The sequence below is a fragment of the Heloderma suspectum genome, chromosome 7 (genome assembly GCF_057233095.1).
Source record: "Heloderma suspectum isolate Gila_16-S chromosome 7, 16-S_ref, whole genome shotgun sequence".
NCBI lineage: Eukaryota > Metazoa > Chordata > Lepidosauria > Squamata > Helodermatidae > Heloderma > Heloderma suspectum.
The window spans coordinates 103,924,475-103,946,467 of NC_139464.1; the positions used below are offsets into that span (position 1 = coordinate 103,924,475).

The 21,993-nt window shown below is 42.3% G+C and overlaps 1 protein-coding gene across 2 annotated transcripts in view; it reads left to right on the forward strand.

The window, feature by feature from the left end:
• The window catches only part of COG5 (component of oligomeric golgi complex 5), a 238,313-nt gene that overhangs the window by 96,308 nt on the left and 120,012 nt on the right, over nt 1-21,993 (forward strand). For both annotated transcript variants that reach the window (XM_084811049.1, XM_084811051.1), the window contains one exon: nt 7,379-7,509. In XM_084811049.1, coding sequence (XP_084667175.1) covers nt 7,379-7,509 — 131 coding nt within the window. The remainder of the gene's footprint in view (nt 1-7,378; nt 7,510-21,993) is intronic.

The following is a 21,993-nucleotide window of genomic DNA, read 5'->3' on the forward strand; positions in this document are numbered from 1 at the left end:
ACATATCAACAAAGTGAGGAAATACATCACCTAGAAGAGGAGTCCTTCGACCCGATTTCAAACTGGTTTCAAGGGATCAATTTCAAACTGGTTTCAAGGGATCGGGGTGGTGGTGGAAGCAAATGGTTGCAATAATTCTGACTATTATTGGCTGCTTTATAGCTTTGCGTGCTTGCTCATTTGTTGCATTTTAAAGTATACATTTAAATAGATGTCAACCCCCTGCTGATCAAGTGGCAAGGCAGACTGTTATCAGCCTTTGATCATCTGAGGGTGGAATGTATTGGCCCCAGGAGCGTAGCCAAGTCATTTGTAGTGTTAGAGGGGCCTTGTTGTTGTTCAGTCATTCTGTCGTGTCCGACGCTTAGTGACCCCATAGACCATAGCACGCCAGGCCTTCCTGTCCTGCGCTCTTTCCCGGAGCGTGCTCAAGTTCATATTCATTGCATCGGTGATGCTATCTAGCCATCTCATCCTCTGCCATCCCCGTCTCCTTTTGCCTTCAGTGTTTCCCAGCATCAGGGTCTTTTCCAGAGAGTTTTCTCTTCGCATTAGGTGGCCAAAATATTTGAGCTTCAGCTTCAGGATCTGTCCTTCCAACGAGCACTCAGGGTTGATTTCCTTTAGGACTGACTGATTTGACCTCCTTGCAGTCCAGGGGACTCGTAAGAGTCTTCTCCAGCACCACAGTTCGAAAGCATCAATTCTTCGGCACTCAGCCTTCCTTATAGCCCAGCTCTCACAGCCATACATTACTACTGGGAAAACCATAGCTTTGATTACATGGACCTTTGTCGGCAAGGTGATGTCTCTGCTTCTTACTATGCTGTGTAGGTTTGCCATTGCTTCCCTCCCAAGGAGCAAGCGTCTTTTAATTTCATGGCTACAGTCACCGTCTGCAGTGATCTTGGAGCCCAAGAAAATAAAATCTGTCACTGTTTCCATTTCTTCCCCTTCTATACGCCAGGAAGTGATGGGGCCAGAGGCCATGATCTTAGTTTTTTTAATGTTGAGTTTCAAACCAGCTTTTGCACTCTCCTCTTTCACCCTCAACAAGAGGCTCTTGAGATCCTCTTCGCTTTCTGCCATTAGGGTGGTATCATCTGCATATCGGAGGTTGTTGATATTTCTCCCGGCAATCTTAATTCCAACTTGTGATTCATCCAACCCGGCGTTTCTCATGATGTACTCTGCATATAAATTAAATAAGCAGGGTGACAATATGCAGCTTTGTCGTACTCCTTTCCCAATTTTGAACCAATCGGTTGTTCCATTAGAGGGGCCTAGAGATCCATAACGCTTGCTTAAGTTCATTATGCTGGTAAGCCTCTGAGCATGCGCAGATGAGTTCAAAGGCCGATAACAGCCTTCTTGGTGCATTCCTTGCTAATGAAGAGAGTCTTTATCTCTGATGTGCCTGAGAAGCAGAGTTTGTTTACCTTAAAGCTGCAGGTGTCTATGCTTGAGAACCAAGTGCTGTTAGCCTACGCTGAGAATGAATGCTAGGGGCGTGTGCTGCTGAAACGCTGCTTATTGCTAACCATAAGACCCATTGTACCCAGTGGCCCGGGGTTCAGAGAAGCTGTCTGATCCAACCACTGGGTATGCCTGTGTGCTGTAAGGTACCCAATAAAGTCTCCTTGTAAGCAAATCTTTGAGTCTGATTTATTGCTATCTTGGCACTTCTAACCTAAGAGTTCAATGCTCACTGCAGGGGCGACATAATGTCATATTGCTTTACCAGTCAGGAAGTTTTTCCTGATGTTCAGTCGGAATCTGGCTTCCTGTAACTTGAGCCCATGATTCCGTGTCCTGAACCCTGGGATGATCGAGAAGTGATCCTGGCCTTCCTCTCTGTGACAACCTTTCAAGGACTTGAAGAGCGCTATCCTATCTCCCCTCAGTCTTCTCTTCTCAAGGCTAAACATGCCCAGTTCTTTCAGTCTCTCTTCACAGGGCTTTGTTTCCAATCCCCTGCTCATCTTTGTTGCCCTCCTCAGTCTGAACCCTCTCCAGTTTGTCTGCATCCTTCTTAAAGTGTGGTGCCCAGAACTGGACACAGTACTCCAGATGAGGCCTAACCAGTGCTGAGTAGAGGGAAACTAATTGTTTCATCTAGCCCACTTTTTTTCATATAGCCCACTTTGAGCTAGTTTGCTCATCAGGATATCATGGGGCATTTTGTCGAAAGCTTTGCTGTAGTCGAGGTATATGATGTCTACAGCATTCCCACAGTCCACATGGGAGGTGACCTGATCCAAAAATGAGATCAGATTTGTCTGGCAGGATTTGTTCTTGACAAATCCATGTTAGCTTCGAGTAATCACTGCATTATTTTCAAGGTGCTTCCAGATGGATTGCTTTATCATCTTCTCCAGAATTTTCCCAGGGATTGATGTCAGACTGACTGGTCTGTAGTGCCCAGGTTCCTCCTTTTTACCCGTTTTTGAAGGGGGGGGACAACGTTAGCCCTCCTCCAGTCATCTGGCACTTCACCCATCCTCCATGATTTCTCAAAGATAATAGATAGTGGTTCTGAGAGTTCTTCTGCCAGTTCCTTTATTACTCGAGGATGCAGTTCATCTGGCCCTGGAGATTTGAACTCATTCAAAGTAATTAGGTGTTGCTTGACCATAAGCCTGTTGATCTCAAGCTGCAGTCCTGCCCCTTCAGCCTGTACTTTGCCTTTGCCAGGGGGGTCATAGACCCTCTCTTGGGAGAAGACTGAGCCAAAGTAGGAATTGAGCACTTCTGCCTTTTCTTTGTCATCTGTAATCATTTTGCCATCCTTATTTAATAGCTGAACCACCATTTCTTTGTCTTCCAATATGTATGTAGCTGAAGAAAGCCTTTTGTTGCTTTTAGCATCCCTGCTAACCTCAGCTCGTTCTCAGCTTTAGCCTTCCTGACGCCATCCCTGCAATTCTGTTCTGCCTGCTTGTATTCTTCCTTTGTTGCTTTTCCTTCCTTCCACTTCCTGTATGTGTGCTTTTTTGTTTTCAGGTCATCTCTAAGCTTTCTGTGAAGTCACTGGCTTCTTCTGTTGTCTTCCACCTTTTCTTCTTGTTGGGATTGTTTGTAATTGTGCCTTGAGAATTTCCTTTTTTAAAAACTCCCACCCATCTTGGACTCATTTTCTTGTTAGAGTTGCTTGCCATGGGACCTTACTTATCATTGTTCTGAGTTTATTAAAATCAGCTTTCCTAAAATCCAGGGTACGCATTTGACTGCACTCGGCTTTTGCTTCCCTTAGAACCAAGAACTCAAGGATAACATGGTCGCTTTCCCCCAGAGTTCCTGTAACTGCTACTTTACCCACTAAGTCATCTCTGTTGGTTAGGATCAAGTCAAGGATAGCCAATGCTCTAGTTCCTTCCTCTACTTTCTGTAGGAGGAAGTTATCCACCACACATATCAGGAATTTCCTGGAGGGGCCAATGAGTTGCAGTCTGGTGATAGACTATCCATTCAGATCTTAGACTCCTTTGCCTTGAGGACAACTGTCTGCTGCAATGTCAACTTCAGCCTGCATTTGTAGGGAGTAGGAGAATGGCTCAGGCTGGAAAGTTAGGTTTATCTTTGCATGTGAACCTTTTGACAGTGGCAAATTACTCTTTTTCTGGCCTCAGTGATTGTTTTTGTTCTGTGTTTTCCAAGAAATTGGCTGTTCAAGAACTTTGGGCCTAAAAGGTTGACGTTTTAGACCCAATTTGCATGTCACACTGCAATTCCTGGGTTGCTTGACCCAGGAATTGCCAGGGACGAGCACAGCAATGAGCACGCTGCCTCTTCTGCACTCATTGTTTCTGCTTTTGTTTAACAAACGAGGAATGCTCCTTTCCTGGATTGTTTCATGACTTGTGAACCTGGAAACTCTGGGTTGTTTATGGGTTAAACAGCCTAGAGTTAACCCAACAATTGCCCATTGTTTGTTGTTGGGTTAACTCTGAGTTGTTTAACAACCCACTTTCCAGGTTCGCACATCATGAAACAACCCAGGAAAGGGGCATTCCTGGGTTGTTAATTGAAAACGGAAATGACAAGGGTGCGGAAGGCAGTACACTTGTTGCTTTGTCCTCAGAAATTCCTGGGTTAAACAACCCAGGAACTGCTGCACTATGTGCAAACTGGGTCTTCGTGTGAGTTGTTGTTTTACAAGGGGAGAGCGCCGCATAAAATATATAAATCTGTTTCTGTCATATATGTTACCGTGCAGTGGGAAAATCAGTAGGAAGATCTCATGTTTTGCTTTTTCATGAAGCCATCTTGTGATGCTAGTGGGAAAGAAGGAGAGTTAATAGCACACTTCATTCTTGGGTTGTTCCCATGTTGAATTTTTAATTTTTTGGTTAATTTTACTTCTTAATTCAGAAGGCATATTGACGGTGATGCATGATTTGCTTTGCATCATACCAGGAAAAAGCTATGTTTAAATAGCTTCTTGAGTTAAAGGCAGAAATTAAAAATGGCTTAGCAGAATACCATTCTAACCCATTACCCAAAAATATAATGAGCATCTCCAGACCTCGATATGTTTTAAACAAACTGAATGTACAGCAAGCTGACTTCCTAATCACATACACCTAGTAATTGTTCTGGGAGTCTGGGATGAGGGCTGGCAGGCTTTTAGCTTATAGGCAGCAAAAATTAAGAACAATTCTATGCTTTGCATTAAAGACCACAAGGAACACCTTGTATTTATTTATTACATTTTTAATCCAGCAAATAACAAAAGTTCTCTTAGCAAATTGCATAAGAATAAAATGCAATGCTAAATACAAACAATACAAAAAAACCAAACAGCATGTAAAATGTATAAAATCTGCCATAAAATCTAAATTATAAAATGCCATAGAGAAAAAAGCTCTTCATCTGGCACCCAAAATATAACATTGTAAGCTTCAGGCAAGCTTCTTGGGTAGGGAATTCCATAAACAGGGTGCCACAACTGAGAAGAATCTCTTTCTTGTAGCCTAACTTCCTTCTGTGCCTCTGAAGATGACCTAAGATACATATGGTAAGGGGAGACATTCCGTTAGATACATTGGCCCCAAGCCATTTAGGGCTTCAAAATACTTTGAATTGGTCCCGGAAACTTATGAAGCCAGTGCAGCAATAAATGCACTGTTTAAAAGTTTAATTTGGACCTTTACAAAAAGGGACAGTAGCAGGTTTTCTTGAAAGCATTTAGACTCCTTGTCCTTCTGAAGTGCAGCAAGATTTCCTTGGAGATCCTGAGATACGTTCTTTCTCATTCCCCTTCCTTCAAAAAGCAAAATCCTGAAAATGCAAGTTGGTACAATTTGCATTTTTCCCCAGAGGAAAGGCTTTGATTAGGAGGCAGTTGTGTTTGTTGTGTTGTGTTTGTAGAGGCACAGTATCTGTTTGCAGAAGGTGACACAAATTTTGAGGTTTTCATCATCTGGTGAAATACACAGTATTAATATTATGGGATGGCACACATGAATTTTTGAAAGCAGCATATTATTCTATGAAGAATATTTGTGGTATGACGAACTGTAGCTGTGACATGGTTCTAGAGAGAGGTGCTACTCATAGTCTTTACCAGCGTAAAGACTACTTACTCTTATCTTCTATGATGCACTTCAGGGCTTTCAGATCAACAGGCAATATTCAGTTATCATCCATTTAAGTGCTGTTGAGCAAGAGGAAATTATTTTCATGCTCCAAATGTTGGATCATAATATTTCCATTTGGAATGGAAGTGGAGAATTGCAATTGGAATATCTATCTGAATATCAGTTAAATATCTAGCAGCAGTGCTCATTTCTCACACTGTGTACCACTGCTCACTTTAAAAAAGATCAGCTCTATCTTTCACTTCCTTAGGAGCAGAACTATATATTCTGTGGAATATGGAGTTGCTACTAAAAAGGCATTCCTGAATTAAGTTCTCCAACTCACCCCATAACATAATAGCACCACTTAGCCTTCTTGTGATCTCATCACATTGTTTATATTCCTGCCCTGGTTCCGTATCAGTGGCTGCCATTGACAAGGACCAGTACACATACTTGATTTCACAACATGAGGTGAGTATTACTGTATATTACAGGGAGAGGGAGAACTTGACACAGGATGTTATCTTTGGCAACAGCCTCATGTCCAGCACAGTGTTTACTTTCATCCCTGCTTTAATGATATACCATGACATTAGCTTTCAGGTATTTGAGTTCTCTCTTTTATATGCAGTTGTTTCTGTAGCTCTGTTTTTCATTTGCTATTCTGTACTATCATATTTATTCCCACGGTTGAATTCTGAATGTATTAAAGATTGCAGAAAAATATTCTGCTTATTATTTAACAATCTGCTTATTTTATTTATAAACGGGCTGCAACTCAGTTAAAGAAATTTTAATAGATCTTACATTTTATTTGGTTGATCCATCAATTAAATTTACATAAATTTTCATGTGAATAGAAGTAATATTTCTGAAGGAAGAAGTATACTTTTGTTTTATATGATGCATGCATGTTTCATAGAAGCCATCTTAGAAGAGGATTCCTCCTGTGTGAGGAAGAATGCCTCTTTTAAGATAGTGTTTGCCATCTGTGGTTTTTATGAGCACTTGTATAAACACACACACACATATACACAAACTGCTACCCAATTAAGAGGCACCTGTTTTAGGGAGCAATCCTATGGCCACTAGACACTGTCTAGAGGGCCATAGGATATGCTCTTTTCCGGGAACTGACCTCAGAGCCCACTCTCTGAGGTCAGTTCCCAGAAAACTGACCTCCCCCAGCGCGGAGAAGCCCTGTCCTCCACGCTCGGAAGAGGAGTGCAGAGTGACTGAAAAGGGGCATTCCGGGGCGGGGAGAGCAGAGCTGCACGTACGACATCCAATGTGTCGTACAGCAGCCTCATCCCCTGGTCGGCCCCCCTGCAGCTAGACGGCGGAAAATGGCTGTCTAGCGGAAAATAGCAGGGCAGGAGAGCTGTGGAGGAACAATCTGTTTGTGCAATTGGAAGAACATAAGGTCCACTTTCTCACACAGCAATCTAGTAATGTGACTTTTGAAACAGTCCTTCTGTGAGTGGAAGACACACTTCCACAGATGTCCAAATGCATCTTTGGATCCCTCACTATTGCTGTACTTTAATTGGAACTTTTACCCATAGTTCCTTTTCTTAGAGGAAAGCTAATAAATCAATGCACTAAATTTGCTCTTGTGATATTCAAAACTCGATACACAGTTTTTCTTTTGGCCCTTGTAAAACAAACCATGGCAATGCACTTTGATATCTGTTTATGAAACAACGACATGAAATCATACCTAAAAAGTTTAACTTTTTCCATTATCATTGTTGTCAGAATTTTTGTAATATATCAACATGCTATTCCTTTTATAGATTACCTTTCTCAAGGAATAGATCTCTCTGGAATAGAAGTAATTGAAAACGACCTGCTGTTTATTGCAAGAGCTCGACTTGAGGTGGAAAACCAGGCTAAACGGTTGCTTGAGCAAGGAATAGAGACTCAGGTAAAATATGTTTTTGCTTTCTCTCAAAAGCAGATGAATAATAGTTTACTATAGTGAAATGGATGGATCAAATCTTTGAAAACTTAGTAGTGAATATGGGGCTACCATGGTAGCTGTTTAGCCGATTAAGTCTACATTAATTAGGATGATTAGGTTGAGTCACGACATGAAAACCTGACATTATGGTCTCAGACCGGATCAGTTGGAATGCAGTATGAAGGCTGTGTGCTTAGTCTTGCACTTGTGGTTCTGATAAAATGATGGGCTAGAGAACAGAAGCTTTTCTTGGTTTTGTTCCTGGGGGTTGGGGGTGAGTGTTGGTAATATTTTCCCCCTTCTTCCCCACTAGTCTGAAATCCTCAGCAGTGCTGGTCACCTGTTAGACAGGGTAGGAGGGAAGGGGGGCACAAAAAAAATGAGTTTAAGCTTCCCCTGGCTTTTCTTACCTAACAGGTGATTGATGTTTCAGTAGAGCTTCTCTGAACCCTTTTACAGGGGCCATCCTGTGTTGGGGGTGTGCACCAAAACTATAGCCCCTCCGCCTTGTCAGCTGTACCAAGTGCACAGGTAGGTTGCTGGATGCTGGATTTTTAATTCTGGAGAGCATTAAAAATACCTGCATAGCAACCAGGGGGGAGTCTACGTGGAAACAGAATGAGAAGTGCTTCCAGTATTATCCGGATTTTCATTTCACTTTTGGTCTGTCCCAAGCACACGAAGCAAAAAATGCGGAGGAAACACTACCTAAAAACCACTTTTCACAGGTCAAACTGCACTTTAATCTGACTTATTTTTCAGTTGGATGGGTGGAGTCCCACTAGTAGAAGGAACGTCATCAACCCCATAGAGATGCTGCTAAGCCAATGAGAGAGGCTTGCTCCCACCCCTCTCCATGCTTAGGGAAAAGATGAGTAGTGTGGGATAGTTTACCCTAAACCTCTCCCCCATATCCACTGCCTGTGAGCCAGCAATACTGAAGCCCAGGGACAGACCAATGAGTGGGCAGACAGGAGGTGCCTAGGTGCACAGAGGGAAAGGGCTGGAATTGCCTCCCTCTGCTAGTGCTCTGGAGTCAGCAGCGGTGGCTGCTGCTGCTGCCTTCATTTCTCTGACCCCAACTTAGCCTCCTCCTCCTCCCCACAAACGCAGAGGAAAATCACACACACAGGGGAGACATGAATGAATCAGTCGCTGCTATCTGGAAAAAGCAAACTGCTGCATTACTCTGAAGGGGCGACCCAGCGCAATTCCATAATTGGGGAGGCTTGTTCCCAGCCCTGTCCATGTTTCCTGTCTGCCCTTTTTCCTTCCCTTCCAGCTATTCCTTAGTTGCAGGTGTATTGTGCGACTGCAAAGCTGCAGGTGTATTGTGACTGTGAAATACTGAGACTGGCTGCCCGCTCTTCTTCCCTTCTGGTTATTCCTTAGTTGTAGGTTTATTGCGCTGCTGCAAAGTTGTAGGTGCTTTGCAGTAAGGCGACTGCGAAATACTGCTGCTGAAGGCGACTGCTACTGGATGCCCTTTCTGTGTCAGCTGTGTGTATTCTTTATTGTGCACTACATATAAACAGGCTAGTCCACTATTGTGAATGAAACAGTGTTACTGCTATTATGAATGGGAAAAGCAGGCTATTTGTTGTGAAAGCAGCTCTACTGCAAATGGGGAAAAAGAGGGAAGGGGGGGCGGCCCCACCCCTTGACCACATCACTTGCAGGTCACAGAAGCATGCCCCAGTTTAATGTGAGGACAGAGCACACTGCCACGGACCCGCTCCAGAGCCACATTTAAGAAAAACAACAAAGTGAAAGGACTTTCTAAAAATGAGCACTTTGGGGACCAATGCAGTGGGATGGCGGTGGATTGGCGACAACGTCATCTGTCACAAACGACCCCAATGCGCTCTGCCACCACATTAAATTGCCTGTGTAGATTGGCCCCAGTTGTCCCTCTGCTATAGCAGATATGCATGCTGCTATATCTAGGTGCCCATGTACATTTACAAGAATACAGAACAGAAAACTTTTACTTAGTTTTGGATAGTTTGCTTTTTAACTGTGGTCATATTACTGTGTATTGCCCTTTGCATAAAGTGCAGAGGGAACAATATTTGATTTTAAGGAGATATATGAGGAGTATATGATTCCGTTCCTGAGATGGGAATCTATTTGTTTTGTACAAAGATTGCACATTTTCTGTCTGCAATAACTGTTGTTAGGGAGAAATTTTAAAAGAAGACTGTTGTGTCTTCCCTGGGTGATTCAGAATATTAAATTGTCCATGATTTTCAATATAATTTTATATAGGTTTGTGTAAATTTTATTTACGTTGATTTCTGTTACCTTTATAGGGCTATGTAGTTCCTTTTGGTCATCAGTTTTTTTTACTTTGTAATGTTCTGATTACTACATACAAATAAACAAATCTAATCTAATTGTGTTCATGTTTCAGAAAATGTCTTAATAAGGTTTAAAACTCAAACTATTGAATAGAGCAATATATGCAACCCACAATAACATAATCTAAAATGTATCAAATTTGTTTAAACTGTGTATTATTTCTTCATTTCTCAATACAATTAATTCAATCTGTGATGCATGTTGCTTATAAACTGCAGTTTATAGGGGGCAATTATAATACTAAATTGAAATTCTTTGACCTTTCTGCCTATACTGCTTATAACAGACAAAATGAATTTTGACAATATATCTGAAATTAGAAGAATGCCATGTACAATGTGCTTAGCATTTAAAGTTTTCCCAATGTTAAGTTCTGTAGCTATAGAGAATATGCTAGTTTACCTCAGGTCTATATCTTGGGTTTACTTCATGGCAATTGAATTTAATTATGCACTTTATACTGGCAACACTGACATGAGAGATGAGATTCCAACTTTGGATTCTGAAATAGCAAACCTAATCAAACCACTGAAAATGACATTGATCTTTTTAGGATTACCTGTAGAATGAGGAGCAAAGTGATATGTGTCACTCGTATTCTCAATGCTCCCATTTAAGAATGAGAATTGATTTAAGTTGAAGGATACAATGTGTTGTAAATGATGTCTAGCGTTTTAATCTAGACTGTACTGTGGTACTGAAATATATTATCCAAGCAACTACTAGAGTATATACTATTAATGTATAGTTTCTTGCATCAGATAAGATCACTACCATAATTTAAATAGAGATGTTACCAAGTAAAGGTGTGTGTGTGTGTGTGTGTGTGAGAGAGACAGAGAGACAGAGACAGAGAGAAGCAGAGACTCATCAGTGTACACTGAGAATGTGTAAACTTGTATCAAATACTGTGAGAATGAATTGGCATTTATTCCATGCCGCAACAAAAACCTTGTACTCTAAGATAGGGATGGGCAGAAGGTAGATCAGGATCTACTGGTAAGATTGCTGGATCATTTGCAGTAGATCAGCAAGGGTTTCCAACTCCCTGTTTTTTAACAATACCAACAAGAAATAGCCTTCCCGTTCTACTTTAGGCTGTTTGAATCTCTGATCTGTATTAAATCAAATGTAGATTTGTACTTGTATGGACAGGTCATCCTAGTATATGGCCCATGAAGTGTAGTAGGTTATTGGCTCTGTCCCCTGAGTCACCATTTTGCATCTGGCTCCACGGGTGGATCTTGGGGTTCTTTCTAGTAAAAGAATATAGATATTGCAAGTCTGCCTACACCTGTTCTAAGAGCACATTGCAGCCTTTGTTTAAGCATGGATTTTTGCATGGGCTAAGAATGTAGCATTCTTAATCTCTTCTTCTATCCCTCCCCCCACAAGAATCTTGGTTATGGATGTGGATAAAAATTTGAAAATTTGTTTAAGAAAAAGCTTTGTTCAGAAAACTAACATTGGGCAAGACATTTTGCCATGGAGTAGAAAGAATAAAAAGTGTCACTGCCCATGGACCCTTTTTTTTCTGTCTTGCATACCTGTAGCCAGTCTCAATGTCCTTCTCTGCCACATGCTTCCTGACTTTCCATTAGTCACTCCAGTTCTTTCAGACAAAATTATACAAAAGAAATAGATACATGCAAATGTGGTTTCTTTTTTGTTCTTTCCTTTATTTTTCCAGTTCATCAATAACACAAGTATCTTATGACTGAGACCCAATCCTACATTTGCCACACAATATAGCAATATCTATAAATGTACCTCCTTCCCTAATTAGCTAAGATCTCCGAAAAATATACTGTTGCATTGCATTGAATGAATACCATTCAGCTATTTCACACATGGGCACATAAATATATTTTATTTTTCTTACCAGCACAGAAGGTTGTGTTGCATCTTAAGACTCCAGTATATTCCAATATATGATAAATAACGTCCACTTTCCAATAAATTTATTGTGTTGTAATCTCCGTTTTCTTGTTCTGATGGTATTAGCTACCTTAACCATAGACCATATGCAAATGTGTTTAGTCTAATTATGAATATTGAATTTGGCTTTGCTTGGGACAGAATTTCTGTTTGTTCAGGTGCCCTGACCACCACCACCCCTGCCCCCGCCAACTATTTGGCTGTAGAGTGTGTAGATACCTGAAGCATTTACTCTTGTTTGTGTCCTTTTCATGCACCACGTCTGACCCTGTTAAACATTTTTTCTCTTTCCATTGAATGCTGAAGTGCAACTGACAAGTGAAGCCCTGGAAAATTAATCTTGCTTCATTCGAACAATTGACAGCCCTGTTAGATTGTATATCAAAATAATCAAGAAATTATTAGTGTATAAGCCTGCTGTGCATGACCAGTTACTTGCTTCCAATCAACTCAAGGTTTTTTTGGAAGAACTTTATTACTGTTTAATTGTATCTGAAGTGAAAAGAAGATGAGAGTGTCATGATGAAATGCTGCTGGGCTTGTTTCCCTGATTTGCTGATGAACACAACTGTAGATGATTTAGGAGCAATCCTGTGTCCCCTAGACAGCATCTGGGGGACATAGGATTTTTCAGTTTCCTGGCTGTGCAGTCTTAGACAGGGCTCTGAGCTTGGAGCCAGGAAGCTGCACTCCCCACCCCATCCTCCTCGTAGCCAGTGCAGGGAGAACTGTACTGGCTGTCTCTCCACGCTTGGTAAATAGAGTGTGGAGATGGGGGGAAAGGGAGTGTTCCTGGGGGCAGGGAGGGGAGGAGCCACGGTGACATTCCTACGATCTTTCCATCCCCCCCCTTCCTTCTTCCCTCCCCCTCCCTGAAGCTTCCACTAGATGGGCAAAATTACCCGTCTAGCTAAAATGCAGCATGGGGAGGTGCGAGGTGCCTCCCTGTCTGCATAGGTTGCTCATAAGCCTCCTACGAGTACCCAGGGTGCAATCCATAGGATTGCACCCTTAGTAGAGTTTTGCTCCTTGCTATAATCTTGAGAAACATGTAAACAATCTGGGGTGTTGAGGCAGGGAGCAGGGTGTGAAGGAGGGACAAGAGAAATGGCAGATGCTAAATCTTTTCCATTCCTCATTATATGGTGGCATATATTTATAAAATTTAGAGAATTTTGGTGTGCAAATTTGAGTGGGACAGATACCAGGATTGGATATGCTTTGTAAGGTGACTAGACAGAGTTTTGTGTTGTTTTTACCTTGTTGAGACATTTTTATATAAATTTTCAAATTTTGCTGTTTTCTTGGTATTTTATAGTTTGGTTCACTCATAGGAACTTGAAAAAAAAAAAGATATGACTTTGGTGTGGAACATAATGTCACTCTGTGGGATCTCTCCCTACCTTGTCACCCCCAACTTATTTAGGAACCCGAGAGCAGTAATAATTTCAGTTATACATGAAATCTGAGTTTTCTCTTTAATGAACCACATACTATTGCTATAAACAACATTTGATACTACATAACATTCCTGAAAGAACTGCTTATCTATTTAACAATTTTTGATATGCTGGTGTTTAAAAGGAAAGGCAAAGATGCTTTTTGACACTTACGGTATACACTAGTGTATATAAAAATAAGGTAGGGTAAAAGGGAAATATGTAAAAAACATCAGTAGTGCTTTCATCCAAGGCTTAGGCTCAGACTAATCCTATACTTCTTTATATTACTTTAATTCAGTTCACAGGCTTTGAATGTTTCCATCTTCAGACTTCTGTAATGCAGTCTGTTTCATAACTCACTCATCGGTCTGCAATCCTGGTCAAGGGTTGAACCACAAAATGTGTGTTTAACTTGCATTCACATCATTAGCAATCAATATAATTGGACTCAGGCCTAATTCAGCAATATAAGGGCTGGCATGCACCAGAATAGCGCTTGGCCTATTATCAATAAAGCACTTTTCTGTCCTTGTAGCATTGTTGTTGTTATACTTCTTTCCCTTTGTTGTACAATAGGCGTCTCTTCATTTGGGCCCACTGCTAAGCTACTTATTGTCCTTCTGGAGAGAATAGGACACTTGATAAAGTCTGAAAAGACTTGCATTAAAATAAATTGTATCACTGAATGGAGACTCAAGAATAAAAATGGCACTTGTTAACATCCATCATTATACACTCTTTATTTAAAAGAAGGAGAGTTCAGAGCATTACACCTTTTAAACACCTGGTTAAGTGCCACTTAACTCCTTGGCATCATCAAAAATTTTGGCAATGGTTTCCTCATTAAGTAGCAGTTGTTGCAACTTACTCTTATTAGGCTAACAATTCCCAAGGGGATACAGTTAATCAAAGAGCTGTCTCAGTTTAGTACCAGTAGCACAACAAAAGATATCTGGCAAATATTTCTGAAGCCAATTGTTTAAACCTAATGGAAAATGTACTTGTTTTACAATTTGATCTTGTTAGTGCAGGACTTCTTTCTGCATGTCATTTTTTTTCCTACACAGAGATTCTTCCATGTAAAACAAATAAAAGCCCAAACAAAAATTGTACTGCAGTTGTACATGTTTTAGGAAGCCAGCATGTGTAATTGCAGCTAAGTAGCCATTCATGTATTATAGTGTACATATTTATTTTTCTTCTATATGAAGCAGCCCTTAGAGGGAAGGGGAATGTTCTGCATTTTGGATTAATTAGACATTGCAGAGTTCAACTAAACCTCTAATTTCAGCTAAGCTTTGTGAGGAAAATAAGTTTTAATGTTAAAAAATCATACTTGCATCCTGACCTTCCTCAGAGAATGTCAGTGTAACTTATACGGGGCTACCCCATTTTGTCCTCACATGTCTGTGAAGAAGGTTACGCTTAGACAGCAAGCAGGGATTTGAACTCTAGTCTCCCTAGTTAGAATTGGGTTCTGCCCACTATGCCAAACTGTCTTTATATAGTAACATTATTGGCAAACAGCCGAAACATGCTAAGATTGGCCTCTAGTACATGGCACCTATTTTTTAGAGTGGAATAATTATTGCTAATTGCATTAGCAAAGAGATTACTGTCAACCTCACTATGTCAAGGGAAGAGAACGGTGCAAGCCTCTCTTAATGTAACAATGCTGCATTGTAGACAGCATCCACTCACTGTCTCCTGCTTCTGATCTGTGTAACAGGCTACTCATTCTTTTCCATCAAATCAGAATCTCTATCCCTGTGCTATGGGAAGTAGCAAATGTGTCCCCTGGAGTAGCTGCCAGCCTTTGAGACCATGCTGGATCCAAATGAGCACTTGGGACTTTGGGGGGTTGGTGTCTGGGGAGTTGCTTTTGGGTGATGGTAGGAGCTGATTTGGCACACTGTTGTTGTTGTTGTTGTTCAGTCGTTCAGTCGTGTCCGACTCTTCGTGACCCCATGGACCATAGCACGCCAGGCCTTCCTGTCCTGCGCTCTCTCCCGGAGCGTGCTCAAGTTCATATTCATTGCATCCGTGATGCTATCTAGCCATCTCATCCTCTGCCGTCCCCTTCTCCTTTTGCCTTCAGTCTTTCCCAGCATCAGGGTCTTTTCCAGGGAGTTTTCTCTTCGCATTAGGTGGCCAAAATATTGGAGCTTCAGCTTCAGTATCTGTCCTTCCAATGAGCAGTCAGGGTTGATTTCCTTTAGGATGGACTGATTTGACCTCCTTGCAGTCCAGGGGACTCGTAAGAGTCTTCTCCAGCACCACAGTTCGAAAGCATCAATTCTTCGGCGCTCAGCCTTCCTTATAGTCCAGCTCTCACAGCCATACATTACTACTGGGAAAACCATAGCTTTGATTAGACGGACCTTTGTCGGCAAGGTGATGTCTCTGCTTCTTACTATGCTGTCTAGGTTGGCCATCGCTTTCCTCCCAAGGAGCAAGCGTCTTTTAATTTCATGGCTACAGTCACCGTCTGCGGTGATCTTGGAGCCCAAGAAAGTAAAATCTGTCACTGCTTCCATTTCTTCCCCTTCTATATGCCAGGAAGTGATAGGGCCAGATGCCATGATCTTAGTTTTTTTAATGTTGAGTTTCAAACCAGCTTTTGCACTCTCCTCTTTCACCCTCAACAAGAGGCTCTTGAGATCCTCTTCGCTTTCTGCCATTAGGGTGGTATCGTCTGCATATCGGAGGTTGTTGATAATTCTCCCGGCAATCTTAATTCCGACCTGTGATTCATCCAACCCAGCATTTCTCATGATGTACTCTGCATATAAGTTAAATAAGCAGGGTGACAATATGCAGCCTTGTCGTACTCCTTTCCCAATTTTGAACCAATCGGTTGTTCCATCTCTGGTTCTTACTGTTGCTTCTTGACTCTCGTACAGGTTTCTCAGGAGACAGGTAAGGTGGTCTGGTACTCCCATCACTTTCAGAATTTGCCACAGTTTGTTGTGATCCACACAATCAAAGGCTTTAGCGTAGTCAGTGAAGCAGAAATAGACGTTTTTCTGGAATTCTCTTGCTTTCTCCATGATGCAGCGAATGTTGGCGATTTGATCTCTAGTTCCTCTGCCTCTTCGAAACCCAGCTTGTACTTCCGGTAGTTCTCGGTTCGCATACTGCTGAAGCCTAGCTTGTAGGATTTTGAGCATCACCTTGCTGGCATGTGAAATGAGCGCAATTGTGCGGTAGTTTGAACACTCTTTGGCGTTGCCCTTCTTTGGAATTGGAATGTAAACTGACCTTTTCCAGTCTTGTGGCCACTGTTGAGTATTCCAGATTTGTTGGCATATTGAATGCAGCACTTTAACAGCATCATCTTTTAGGATTTTAAATAGCTCGGCTGGAATACTGTCATCTCCGCTAGCTTTGTTGTTACTAATGCTTCCTAAGGCCCACTTGACTTCACTGTCTAGGATGTCCGGCTCAAGTTCAGTGACCGCACTATCATGGCTATCAGGGACATTCAGATCTTTCCTGTATAGTTCTTCTGTGTATTCTTGCCACCTCTTCTTAATCTCATCTGCTTCTGTTAGGTCCCTGCCTTCTTTGTCCTTGATCATGCCCGTCTTTGCACAAAACGTTCCCTTGAGATCTCCAATTTTCTTGAAGAGATCTTTAGTCTTTCCCATTCTGTTGTTTTCCTCGATTTCTTGGCATTGTTCATTTAAGAAGGCCTTCTTGTCTCTCCTTGCTATTCTCTGGAACTCTGCATTCAGTTGGGTATATCTTCCCCTTTCTCCCTTGCTTTTCGCTTCCCTTCTTTCGTGAGCTACTTGTAAAGCCTCATCAGACAGCCACTTGGCTTTCTTGCATTTCTTTTTCTTTGGGACGGATTTCGTTGCTGCCTCCTGAACAATGTTACGGACCTCCGTCCATAGTTCCTCAGGCACTCTGTCTATCAGGTCTAATCCCTGAAATCTATTCCTTACCTCCACTGTATATTCATAAGGGATATGATTTAGGTCATACCTGAACGGTTTAGTGGTTTTCCCGACGTTCTTCAATTTCAGCCGAAATTTTGCAAGAAGCAGCTCATGATCTGAGCCACAGTCAGCTCCAGGTCTTGTTTTTACTGACTGTATGGAGCTCCTCCATCTTTGGCTGCAAAGGACATAATCAATCTGATTTCGATATTGACCATCTGGTGACGTCCATGTGTAGAGTCGCCTCTTGTGCTGTTGGAAAAGAGTGTTTGCTATGATCAGCATGTTCTCTTGGCAAAACTCTGTTAGCTTTTGTCCTGCTTCATTTTGTACACCAAGGCCATGCCTGCCTGTTATCCCAGTGATTTCTTGACTTCCTACTTTAGCATTCCAATCCCCTATGATGAAGAGGACATCTTTTTTTGGTGTTAGTTCTAGAACGTGTTGTAGGTCTTCATAGAACCGATCAACCTCAGCTTCTTCGGCCTCAGTGGTTGGGGCATAGACTTGAATTACTGTGATGTTGAATGGTTTGCCTTGGATTCGTACTGAGATCATTCTATCATTTTTAAGATTGTACCCCAGTACTGCTTTTCCCACCCTTTTGTTGACTATGAGTGCTACTCCATTTCTTCTAAGGGATTCTTGCCCACAATAGTAGATATGATGGTCACCTGAATTAAATTCGCCCATGCCTGTCCATTTGAGTTTGCTGATTCCCAAGATGTCGATGTTCAATCTTGCCATCTCATGTTTGACCACCTCCAGCTTACCTTGATTCATTGATCTTACATTCCAGGTTCCTAAACAATATTGTTCTTTACAGCATCGGATTTTCTTTTCACAGCCAGACACATCCACAGCTGAGTGTCCTTTCGGGTTTGGCCCAGCCGTTTCACTCTTTCTGGCGCTACTTGGAAATACCCTCTGCTCTTCCCCAGTAGCATATTGGACACCTTCCGACCTGAGGGGCTCATCTTCCAGCGTCATCTCTTTTAGCCTTGTGATACGTTCCATGGGGTTTTCTTGGCAAGAATACTGGAGTGGGTTGCCATTTCCTTCTCCAGTGGACCACATTTTGTCAGAACCCTCTGCCATGACCTGTCCGTCTTGGGTGGCCCTGCACGGCATAGCTTATGGCTTCACTGAGTTACGCAAGCCCCTTCGCCACAACAAGGCAGTGATCCATGAAGGGGATTTGGCACACTACCAGCTAACTAAAATAGTTGATAAGCTGGTAGTGGCCTAAGGAGTGTTTATGCAGCTGTGCATACCCTTTTGGGGAGGTCTGCCGCCTACACTGAGAACTCTGTCCATAATCCTAGGGTCCATGGGTGTACCTCTTCTATCTCCATTGTATTCCCGGATAGTGCCTCCGTAAATTCATAAAAGCAAACAAATCCAAAAACGTCATTTCACAAGATGTATGGGAGATGGGTAGATTTGGACTGAGAACCTTGAGGCTGTGCTGCAGTTAGAGAAGCGCCCCCACCCCCGCGAGCGTTTCCTATTCCATATTGCGTACCTTTGGACTGGAACGGGGGCAGCCAAAGTTCTAATAATCAATGTTTTTTCTCCCCACTAGTGGATCCCTGCTGCTCATGTACCTAAGGTGCTGCTGGTTGCAATAACAGTATCCATATATGTTTGCTTTCACTAAAATGTGAATGAAGCTTAATGTTGTTTGCTGGACATCTTCTACAATTTATACACCCCCCACATCTTTTTTTTGTTATGAAGAATATTTACAGAAGATTTGTATTTCTTTAAAATATTTTGATTTTATATAAAATCTGGCAACACTATAGCATATCTAATACCTCCATCTAATGTAATCCCTCCATAGGCATAGTGGGAAAGGGTGAATGCTTGTGCACTCCAACCCATATATATTATCTGGTGTGGCTGCATGCATGGATGATCAGAGCATTCTTCCTGCCTCTCTCTTTAGGAGGAAGGAATGTGTGAGTAGTCTGCACCAGCACTGTACATTACATTGACTGGTTTCGTTTGACACATCGTGGCTCATCACGTGTTATGCCAAGGTTAAACAATGATCTGAGGGTTAAACAACCCTTGCACAGCCCTAAAACAGACCATGGGTCATGTGAGGGCTGCATAACCCTTGTTGTTTAACCCTCACATAACCACACTCACAGGGTTCATACAACATGACAACCCCCAAGTGGGGGTTGCATATTCAAAATGGTGGCCACAGCATCACCCACAGTGGGATGTTGCATCATGCAAAGAGTCCCCTTGCAGAGATAGGTGTGACCTGTCACATCTTCCCTTCATGCCTTTACTCCTGGGGAAAAAGCTTGGACACAGCAGTTCCTAGAACCTACCAAGCTATAGGGCTGCTTGCTATGAGCAACCATGGGAATATCCCTTTAAGCAGAGACTGCTAGGACTGGGTGGTGATGCTGCATTTCCCACAAGTGTAGGCAATCAGCACAGGTGGGATGGATTAAGCCTACAGGACAGGCTGCATGCAAGGTCCTGCTGATGGACTATAAAAGACAGCTGGAGAAACAGGAAGGGAGGTTGCCAGTAGATGCTTGGTGTAAGAGTCCACTACCAAAAGCTGCTGACTTCACCGCTGCCTCTCTCCTTCTTGCCTCTGGGATTCCAGACCACTGAAGCAGGAGAGGTGCTTTGACTACAACCTGGAAAGAGAGAAAGTCCACCGAAGAAAAGAAGATTCTTTTCTGGCAATTAGAAGATTGTCTAATTGCCAGACAAATCTGATCTCATTTTTTGATCAAGTAACCTCCCTTGTAGACCGTGGGAATGCTGTAGACATCATATACCTCGACTTCAGCAAAGCTTTCGACAAAGTGCCCCATGATATCCTGATGAGCAAACTAGCTCGAAGTGGGCTAGATGAAACAACGATCCGGTGGATCCACAGTTGGCTACAGAATCGGACTCAAAGAGTGCTTATCAATGGGATCTTCTCAAGCTGGGGAGAGGTAACGAGTGGGGTACTGCAGGGCTCAGTGCTGGGCCCAGTGCTCTTCAACATTTTTATTAATGACTTGGAGGAGGAGGTGCAGGGAATGCTGATCAAATTTGCAGATGACACAAAATTGGGCAGGATAGCTAATACTTTGGAAGACAGAAACAAAATTCAAAGTGATCCGGATAGACTGGAGCGCTGGGCAGAAAACAACAGAATGGCATTTAATAGGGACAAATGCCAAGTTCTGCACCTAGGAAAAAGAAACCAAATGCACAGTTACAAGATGGGGGATACGTGGCTCAACCACACTACGAGCGAGAAGGATCTTGGAATTGTTGTCGATCACAAGCTCAATATGAGCCAACAATGTGATGTGGCTGCAAAAAAGGCAAATGCTATTTTGGGCTGCATTCATAGAAGCATCGCTTCCAAATCCCGGGAAGTACTAGTTCCCCTCTACTCAGCACTGGTTAGGCCTCATCCGGAGTACTGTGTCCAGTTCTGGGCACCACACTTTAAGAAGGATGCAGACAAACTGGAAAGGGTTCAGAGGAGGGCAACAAAGATGATCAGGGGACTGGAAACAAAGCCCTATGAAGAGAGACTGAAAGAACTGGGCATGTTTAGCCTTGAGAAGAGAAGACTGAGGAGAGATATGATAGCACTCTTCAAGTACTTGAAAGGTTGTCACAGAGAAGAAGGCCAGGATCTCTTCTTGATCATGCCAGAGTGCAGGACACAGAATCATGGGCTCAAGTTACAGGAAGCCAGATTCCGGCTGAACATCAGGAAAAACTTCCTGAGTGTCAGAGCAATACGACAATGGAACCAATTACCTGGGGAGGTGGTGGGCTCTCCCACACTGGAGGCGTTCAAGACGAGGCTGGACAGCCATTTGTCAGGGATGCTCTGACTTGGATTCCTGCATTGAGCAGGGGGTTGGACTCGATGGCCTTGTAGGCCCCTTCCAACCCTACTATTCTATGATTCTATGATTCTAAGATATCATGCCTTTGCCCTGGGGACACACCATAATTTTGGACCATTTGAATGAATTGCTGGTGTTCATATATGCCATGGATAAAACCCAGTGTGTCTACTTATGTTGGCCAATAAAGCCTTGGGACAGCTGCCTGCCTTGATCTGCCTTATATTAGGTAAAATCAAGAACCAAATCACTTTGGCAATACATCCCCTTGTAGGCAAGTGGAGTGCACAAGTGTTCATGCTTCACTACCACACTTCGGAAGAGTGTTTGAACAACACCCACAAAGTTAAGCAGTCTACACACAGTTAAAGTTGTTTCTACACCTATAGCCTGATCATAACCATGTGTATTCAGAAATAAATCTCATTGATTTCAGTGAGAGTTGCTAGCAAGAATGTATGCTTAGGACTCATTCTGTACTGTTCTACAAAGAGCTTTAATAGTATTGTTCATAGGGCTTAACTAGACACTGTAAGATTTTTTTTGGTGGTGTTATCTGAAGATTTTAAAGCTTTCATCTTGATGAAAGCGAGACACTGTGCATGGGCATTAAAAACTAGACTTAACATTATTTACTGAAATATATTTTTTTCTCAACTAGGTTTTAAAATAAACCACAGATTTCTCTGCAGTATAATCAGCTGATAGTGATATAACCTAGAATATCTTTTCAGTTTCCATAGGAACAGATGATAGAATATTTGAGTGTAGGTAGAATACATTTCAGGGGGTCTTGCTTATCAACTTCTGTATTGTTGAAACCTTTAAAAATGTTGCATGTTACACTACATGGTTGCTATTGATTCCTGT